Source organism: Lactuca saligna, chromosome 6 (genome assembly GCF_052625555.1).
Source record: "Lactuca saligna cultivar CGN05327 chromosome 6, ASM5262555v1, whole genome shotgun sequence".
NCBI lineage: Eukaryota > Viridiplantae > Streptophyta > Magnoliopsida > Asterales > Asteraceae > Lactuca > Lactuca saligna.
In genome coordinates, this window is record NC_136422.1 from 30,153,361 (window position 1) to 30,163,316 (window position 9,956).

General features: G+C 32.5%; 1 protein-coding gene across 2 annotated transcripts; it reads right to left on the bottom strand.

Annotated features, from left to right (window-relative positions):
* Window positions 1-1,629: 1,629 nt before the first annotated feature.
* Window positions 1,630-5,379, bottom strand: SIGF (RNApolymerase sigma-subunit F). 2 transcript variants are annotated; one of them, XM_078959835.1, is made up of 8 exons: window positions 5,135-5,379; window positions 4,518-4,767; window positions 4,201-4,410; window positions 3,811-4,075; window positions 3,498-3,728; window positions 3,265-3,405; window positions 2,278-2,478; window positions 1,630-2,190 (listed from the first exon to the last, which is right to left on the bottom strand). In XM_078959835.1, the coding sequence occupies exons 1-8, from the start codon at window positions 5,223-5,225 to the stop codon at window positions 1,903-1,905; spliced, it is 1,677 nt and encodes a 558-aa protein (XP_078815961.1). In that variant the 5' UTR covers window positions 5,226-5,379; the 3' UTR covers window positions 1,630-1,902. The 2 variants fall into 2 exon arrangements, with proteins under 2 accessions (XP_078815961.1, XP_078815960.1); XM_078959834.1 differs by having other exon boundaries at window positions 4,512-4,767.
* Between the last annotated feature and the right edge of the window lie 4,577 nt (window positions 5,380-9,956).

A 9,956-nucleotide genomic window follows, 5' to 3' on the forward strand; every position in this document is an offset into this window, starting at 1 on the left:
TTTTCCACAACTCTTCAGCATTTTGCCATTTATGTGGGGTATAGTTTGCCATGCAACAAGATTTTTTTTCTTCTATTTAAACAAATTAATTTATATAAAAAATAAAATTTTCATTAACCTGAAATGGAAATTACAATAAAACTTATACACCATAAATTAAACATAATATGAAACATGAAACATATAAAAATAAAACCTATATACTTTATATTCTTTTTGCAATCTGCTCTTTTTCCTTTAAAACCAATTCCTGTTCCTCTTCGAGATTCGAGATAATGGGTCACATTTTTCATTAAGAGTTTTATGTCGCAATATATTTTCTTCTCTTTTGCAACACTTAGGTATTGATCCAAAGTAGTTTTTATGTTGTCGGGTTCGCTCGTTATTTGATCTACACCACCCGAACTATGTGCGACCCCGAGATGCACATCCAAAGTATTGTAGTGGTGTCGTTTTTGGAACCTCAATAGGTTTTGATTACTTTTTAAAAGTATTGATATCATCCTAGTTTTTGGACTCCTTCACAATATTCCAAAACTCAATAAATTTGAATTTTGCCCCCTTATCGTGTCGATAAACTTCTAGAACTTTGTTCAATATTGTTGCATCATTCGCACCACTTTGCCGCTTGTGCTTCGTGTTCATAAGTACGATGTTAAACTACACGACAACTATGTCTATGTTCCTCCACTTCGAGTAAATTTGATCTTTTTTTTCGATAATCTCTGCGCATCATTTCAGCGAGAAAACGTCTTGTAATTTTTTCGTAAAAAGTTGGTCCATCTTGTTCATTATCGACTTTTAGGTCTTCCAAAACATCTACCTATGCACAACACCTTCTCTTCCTCCTAGGTCCACGGAAATCTAGGTCTCTTACCTTTTTCCTGGATTCCAATTGATGTCGAACATCATCAGGTTTGCAATCGGTTTCGGCTACAATATGAGGTCATGGTTGGGATTGGAATTGGACTTGGGATTGAGTTTGGAATTGGGGTTGGGATTGAGTTTGGAATTGAGATTAGGATTGGAATTGGGTTTCTAGTGTTCTCAAATGGGTTGAAATCAATTTTGGGATTGGAATTGAGGTTGGGGTTGGTTAGAATATGGATTATAGTAGGAACCATCAAAGAAACTCTATTTTTTAATTGGCCCGCTATAAATTCTGCAAGAATATTAGGGTTTCCATAAGGCTTTTCAATTCGTATGATAGCAATGTTAAGTTTTCTATTTATAGAATGAAATTCTTTTTGTAAATTCATCTGTAATTTTTCGATTCCTCAGGGTCGACTTTCATTTAAGATTTTTGGAAAATGGAAAGTAGGGGTAAAAAATAGGGCGATCCATTCAAGATTTAGAAGAGGGGTGATGGACGGGTTGAAATGATTACAATTTGGGTATTCTTCTTGGAGTTTTAGGGTTCGGAAGAAAGTTGGAGGAAGTCACCTTCACCAAAATAAGAAGAATGTTCGAGTGAAATATGAAGAATATTATAGATTGTGGTGTGATATTAAATTAGATAGATGTTGGTATTTATATTGATTGAAAGAGTAAATATTTTGAATTTTGATTAAAAACAAATATTTTTTTGAACAACAATCTATAATTACAACATGTGAAAGTCCTCCAACCTTTAAACACAACTAACAAAACATTATATTTTCCAAAAGGAAGTGTTTTTTCCTTCAACCGAAAGCCAACTTTTCGTTACACCAAAGCATGAAAAGTTCGACAACATACATTCAAAAAGCTAGGTTCATTTCTATTCCAAATACTTGTACACTATGCAAGAACAGTTGCACCATGCTTAAGGCTTTACATTTCTCACCAACCCATCCGAAAAACTTTCATTCCAATACAAAAACCTTACAAAACAAAGGCATCTGGCATCCCCCTCTTTAAACATCAAATAAGCAAATCTTTATACGCATCCAAACCCTGGCTTTCAGAATACTGCTTCAACTTGAACAACGATCGGCTTTCCAATTGTCGAATCCGTTCCTTTGACACCCCTAAAATGATGCCAATATCCGCTAACGATTTCCTAACTTCACCTCCAATTCCATACCTGAGTCTGATTACTTTCCTTTCCTTTGGATTAAGAACACTTAGAAGATTTGAGATATGGTTTCTCATAACTTGCTTTGATACACTTGTGTCTGGGCTATCGATTGTGGTGTCAGGAGTGATCTCCTGTCATTATAACAACAAACATCATGTATATATAAATAGACATATGGTTTGGTCAAATGAAAGAGGTTTGACTTTTTAGATAAGGACCTCGTATGTAGTGGTGTCGTTTGGATAGATTGGTTTTTGCAATGAGAGAGTTATCTTTTGTACAGAGCGTAATTTTTGGAGCTTTTCAAGAGTCATTCCAGCTTGTTCTGCTATTTGCTTTTGTGATGGATCATGATTGCCTTCACGGATGCATACTCTCTTCGCTTCACTAACCTTGTACAAAAGATTATATACACCTTCCTGTACAAAAAATTAGGTGAGATTAAATAAAAGTATATATTTTATTAGTCTTTTATATTTTGTAAAAAAGATATTTGTAAGTGATGAATAAACTTTTTTGACTAGTTGAAATACATATAGACATTTTGTATGTTACTAACAAAATCAAATATGTTTATATGAAAAAGAGTAGATTACTGAAATCGTCCCTATGGTTTGGTCAAAATTGCATGTTTGGTCCCTAAGTTTTTTTTCCCACTCGGATCGTCCCTGTGGTTTGATTTGTTGTGTTTTTCGTCCCTTACATAAAGTTAGGGACCAAACGTGCAATTTTGACCAAACTATAGGGAAGAAAAACGCAACAAAATCAAACCATAGGGATGATCTAGAGTGCAAAAAAAAAAAGTTAGGGACTAAACATGCAATTTTGACCGAACCATAGGGATGATTTCAGTAATTTACTCTATGAAAAAAGAAAAACTAGTAATATACCTTTATGTTATTACAGTTAGGGTAATCTTAGAAAAAACCTTATATTTTTTGTTTTCTTCCGGAGTAAACCTCAAACTTTATTTTTTTTCCCTAAAAAGACCCTATATGTTTCATTTTTTCCAAAAAAACCCTCAACCCCCTAACTGTTTCCGAAAAAACCTCGGCTTTTTTATTTTTTCCCGAAAAAACCCTCACATTCCATTACCCTGTTCGTTCCATTCCTTTCTGATTCCATTCCATCATAAGCACACTGTCTATGATGAAATGGAATCATAATATAAAAAATAAATAAATAAATAAATAAAAAGTGCATACCGGCAAACGAATGAGCTTAGAATTTTGAAATATTGCTCTTCTTATAGACTGTCTTATCCACCAATAAGCATAAGTAGCAAATCTACAACCAGCTTGTGGCTTAAACTTTTGTACACTTCTCATGAGTCCCATACTCCCCTCCTAAAAAAAAGAAAGTCAACCATGGGTCAACTCCATTAAACCACAAATTACATGAAATATAAAAAGTCCCTTAGATTTTGACCAAGTTTGACCTGAAGTAGGTCTTGAAGGTCGAGTCCACGTCCTCTATACTGCTTTGCTATATAAACAACCATCCTTAAATTTGCACATATTAACTTCTCCCTGCTACTATTCCCAAGATGAAGTTGACTTTTCAACTCATGGGAACTAAGATTAGCAGCTTCAGCCCATTCAACCAATGTTGGTTCACGATTAAACTGATCATGAAACCTACTCCTTGCTTCTTCTAATCTCATTCCAGCCTGAAATTCACAAAGGGTAAAATCGTCATTTTTCATTTTCATCATTCAGAGGTTGACAACTATGTTGATTAAATTAACTAACCTTTATATGCACAATGAGTTGAAGTTCTTCTTTTGAAGTCAAAAGTTCTCTTGTAACAGGACGTGCTAAGAACATTCTAAGAGGATCGTGTAAATTAGAATCTTTATATGATGTTTTCTTCTCAAGCTCTGGTTTTGTTGAGTTTTTAGTCTCACGAATAACAACATTTGACTTTGTCCCCTTTCTTCTTTTTGATTGTCTCTCTTGGTGGCGTGTTGACTTTACAAATTTGACTTTCTTGGTTTGAAGATGTCTGGATCCTAAGCTGAAGAACCACCACACATCAAACTTTGGAAAACGTGTCCACTCAAACATAATAACAACAATATCTAAAATCGTAAGACAAATGGGTAGTAGGAAGAAGTTTGAAAAGGAAAAGAAAACACGGACCTTGAAGTGATGGAGTTATCAAGATCAACATCTAATGATTCACCATCATCAGCTAATGAAGCTGCTTCTTTGGAAGCTGAAAGAGCTTTTTTAGCAAGATCAAGTACTTGTTGCATTTCAATATCCATGAGTTTTTTTGATCCATTTGGAACTGGTTGTGTAGTAGTCAAAGGGGAGAGTGGTTTTTCTCTTGTATGTGAAGATGGTAACCTGTGAAATCCAATTAGGGATACATCATACATCATACATCATACATCATACATCATCAAATATGTTATAATGAATATATTTGATGGTTTTGTTGGTCTTACATATACCATAAACCAGGCCACTGTAGCAATTGGCATTGGAATTCTTTAAGGTATTCATCAGAGCTTGTAGGGTCGACTTCATGTGTTGAAGAATCAGCTCCTATTTGACTGGTTTTTTCGTCTTTTATTGTCTGCAATAATGGTTTGCTTTCACGACGTTGTTCTTGAATTAGGACAGAAGTAGGGAAATGTTGGGCTAAAGTAGTTGCTAGCATAGAAGAATGTGCAGGAGCTGAAGGCTCACAAAACTTTAAAGCTGCAATAGTATTTTTGATAGTATTAGGAAGGGGACCTTCATTTTAGACTCAGAATTCTCAAGATGAGTGTATTTTTTTGTTATTTCTTACTTTCTATAAAAGGTAAGGAAAACACAGCGGGTAACAACTACGAAAATGGTAATCACAACATTTTCCATATTCAAAGAGACAAAACGTCGAACACTTGGTGGACCAACACAAATGTTCGCATCTCCTCATTGTTAACACAACAAAGAATCCAGAGATGAGTATTACCAATTGCTTGTACGCTCAAACATGAAGAATATGTATACAAAAGACGCGCATAGAACAAAAATTACAGTTCAAGAACAGAAAAGGAGGTGATAGTTGGAATTTAGTTATCACCTGAAGGAGGAGGAGGAGATTGCTTGAGCTGGGTTCTTGGGGGCAAAGATAAGGATGATGATGAAAGCATTTTGCTGGCTGCTGCCTCCATTAATCTGCATCAATGTATCTATTGGATTGAAACTTCGGACAGGTGATGGTAATGAAGAAAAACAATCAAACAGAGAATTTTTCCGGGGAAGAGAGTTGGGTTTTCTCTGGCTCTGAGGCCATAAGAGAAGGGGGTTTATCTTTCTGAACGGATAATGGTTTTTCAGTATATATTATCTCACTATTATACCCTTGGTCTTCAAGATTATTGCAAAACTGATCCTCCAAAAAAGTTGAATTACTCGAATGTCATCCAAAAAGGGTTTTTCACCATTTATATTAGAAGAGACAAAAATGATCCAATTGGTCAAGTCAATAGAATTATTAGTGTGTTGGATACTAGATTCTTAAGATATTTGATCAAATAGATCATTAATTGAATAAATTGGACTAAGATTGATATTTACATATTTCTAATTTGTAAACCCGTTTAAATACAGATTTATTTTTATTTTATATATCTTGAAGATACACCAAAGCCCTTCCATCATAAACACCACTCGTACAAATAGAGATCAATTGAAAGTAAAAGTAGAGTTGCATTGCTAAAAAATTAAAGAAAAAAAAAAAGAAAACAATTATATATAAACTTTTATTTTATTTTATGTAGCCTTTAAATTTAAGTGGATCAATCTATGTCCACCTTGTTTATCTATAAGGACGGACGGTATCGTTTGCAGGTTAATCATGACAAGTGGAGATATTGATGGTATTATCGGGATCCTGATTCCAAGTCGAAGATCTCTCTCTCAAGTTGTATTTCATGTTGTAAAACTTATATAATATTGTGTTTTGTATGTTTTTAATTAGTTTTTTTATGTTTTTATTGTTTTCGTTAATTAATTTTATATGATTTCAATTAGTTTGTATTTATTTTAAAATTAAAAATTGAATGGGTTTGGAGGATGGAAAAGGTTTTCATTGTGTTATGCAATTATGGGATGGGAAAGATTGAAAAAGTTTTCAGTGAATATATTCGGAACTATCTCATCCCAAACATTTAGTTCAATAGAACTTCAATCGATAGGAGAAAGCATATACAAGGATGGAAGCATGTAGGGGGGAGAGAGAGAGAGAGAGAGAGAGAGAGAGAGAGAGAGAGAGAGAGAGAGAGAGAGAGAGAGAGAGAGAGAGAGAGAGAGACCCATTGTATATTAAAAAAATTTTCTTTTTTATTTTTTTTTTTAAATAACAAAAACTCATAAATGGTCCCAGTAATAGTGAAATGACGGAAATGCATTCACTTAACGAACAAAATCTAACAGTTCAAATTTTAAAACAATTTTTTTTTCATTTTTAAATTTCTCAAAACATAGTTCATAGAATCAACCCATGCCAAAATGTAATTGTCAAATACAAAATATCATAAAACAAAGTCAAGTATCCCAGAATCCACATAAACCCTACTCATCCAGTTGGTGTGTACAATCATATCGGTGTCTTCCAGCGATCCTGTGATGTATCTTAAACACATTTGATCAACAATGTAAAGATAAAGCTTAGTGAGTTCCCCTAAATACCATATACACAAATAATTAGCCTATCGTTGCTAAACCTTGATAAGGACCCTCTGGTCATATATCTTAGTGAATACCCTCCGGTCTCACGTCTCGGTATGGACCCTCCGGTCATAGCTCAACAGATACACAAAATAATATAATAACATAAGTCACAAAGTCAGAATGCATAATAACACATAAAAAGATAAGACCGTTCGGTCAGTAATACAATTAAGACCCTTCGGTCCATAACATGAATAAGACCTTCTAGTCACACAAGAGTTACCACACAGGTGGGTATAGTGAGAAGACTCACCTGTCGCGTCGCTGGAAAGCAATCAATCTCGCCCCCGAACTGCTAGTCTAGACTCCGCCTAATTATGTCACATTCAAATCTAATTAATAATTAATACTAATAACCTCAAAATGCTAGACCGGGTCTCTCTACAAAATCACAGGAGGGTGAAAAGACCATTTTGCCCTTCCTTGGCCAAAGGTCCACAGATTGACCAAAAGCTCAAAAGTCAACACCTAGAGAGTACGATGGGCGTACAACCAACCATGCATGCACCAGGGGGTCTCAACGCTACGTTACGCATAGCTAGGAGTACACACGATGTACTCCCCAAACTTCCACTCCTCACTTCACTTGGTCTTAATCCGTTAAGACAAATGCTACAACTACATATCTGAGTTGAATAAGGCCCATTACTTCATAAAGTTATGGACTTTAAGCCATATCATGACTGAACAAGTCTCAAACTCACAAACTCTAACCTTCTCAACACAAAAGTCCACATAACTCATGCATGGAGAGGTTTGCATGATCAAGCTCCCATTTTTATGAATATAGACAACCAAATACACTTAAAAGGATAAGAGATATGCTCTAGAGTTCAACAAACTCACAAAGCTCCAAACATGGGACATAAAACCCTAAAAATGGACACAGAACATGAACTAACACAACAATGAGCAAGTTTCGAACTTGATACCTCTGGATGATGCACCAACAAGAATAGAGTTTAGATCCAAGAGCTATAAGCACAAGTTATCCTTCCTTCAAGGCTCCTTTACCAAAAGCTTTACAAGAACACTCAAATGACAATGCCACTATATACATATATATATATATATATATATATATATATATATATATATATATATATATATATATATATATTTGGTGTTGTATGTGACTTCAAAAGATTCAAATTAGTCGTGTAATCACAATGCATATATGTTATATAATTAAAATTATATAACAACACTATATATATATATATATATATATATATATATATATATATATATATATATATATATACATACATATATGTCATGTAATATTGCCAAATACCAATTTATGGTATACTAGTGGTGTACCCGCGCAAACAGGGTGGGACACGAACACTAGAACTAGAGGGGCTGATATCAAATTTTCAAAATGAACCACTTATAGATAGACTTTTTTATTAGAAAAGATAAATAACATTTTAGATATAGATTGATTTTCATAATGATATTCGCTACATAAAAGTTAGCAAATAACTACATTTACATAATAATCCAACATAATGACCGGCAAATATCTACTAAGAAACAACTATATATTCTAACAAATAATAATTTTAACAAAAATACTAATTAATGTAACAAAATAAAATAAAATTTGGTAATTGATAGATACATTTATATTATAAAATTTTAACCATACTAAGGAATATTTTTACTTTGTTTGCTTTGATAATTTACATTTTACTTATCATATACCATTGTAATTACTTATATTATGTTTTACTTATATGAATCTTAGTGATTATTTTAATTCTCTTTCATTTACATTTCACAAGAATAATAAATAATAAGAAGTAAGAAGTAAGAAATAAATTTGTTTATTCAATAAAGTAAAAGTTGGGTTTTCGTAGGTTTTAGACTTATGTCTTTTCATATCTTTTAGATAGATATACACAATCTTTTTTTTTACATGTTGACTAATGTCAATATGACTAATTAAAATTATATAACAACACTATATATATATATATATATATATATATATATATATATATATATATATATATATATATATATATATATATATATATATATATATATCATGTAATATTGCAAAATACCAATTTATGGTATACTAGTGGTGTACCCGCGCAAACAGGGCGGGACACGAACACTAGAACTAGAGGGGCTGATATCAAATTTTCAAAATAAACCACTTATAGATAGACTTTTTTATTAGAAAAGATAAATAACATTTTAGATATAGATTGATTTTCATAATGATATTCGCTACATAAAAGTTAGCAAATAACTACATTTACATAATAATCCAACATAATGACCGGCAAATATCTACTAAGAAACAACTATATATTCTAACAAATAATAATTTTAACAAAAATACTAATTAATGTAACAAAATAAAATAAAATATGGTAATTGATAGATACATTTATATTATAAAATTTTAACCATACTAAGGAATATTTTTACTTTGTTTGCTTTGATAATTTACATTTTACTTATCATATACCATTGTAATTACTTATATTATGTTTTACGTATATGAATCTTAGTGATTATTTTAATTCTCTTTCATTTACATTTCACAAGAATAATAAATAATAAAAAGTAAGAAGTAAGAAATAAATTTGTTTATTCAATAAAGTAAAAGTTGGTTTTTCGTAGGTTTTAGACTTATGTCTTTTCATATCTTTTAGATAGATATACACAATCTTTTTTTTTACATGTTAACTAATGTCAATATGACATGAAGAAATCAAGAAAAAAGATAAAGGGGATACCAAACACACACACCTTATATGTTACTTTGGTGATGGTGAGGAAAAAAGAGTGAAAAGCGGCAGTAGCGAGTATGAAGACAGAGGGAGTATGATGTCACGTGACCGTCAAATAGCAGAGATATCATAACGAAGCGGCGAGTAGTCCGATGACCAACATAGAGAGAGTGTGTATGTGTACCGGAATGGCGAACAAGCCGGCAACAAGTGAGGAGGCTCAAGGCGATGGTGACGTTTTCGAACATATTTTTTTTCTTTTCCCAGAATAAATTCTTGTGATTTATTGATTTCTTAATCGCAAAGCTTATTAGATTATAGATTGGTGGATTTTTATAGAGTTTTAAGAGTATTTTTTTATTGATTTTGTTTCCTAAACAAACAAGGTTAGATTTGATTTTTTGCAAATTTAGTTTG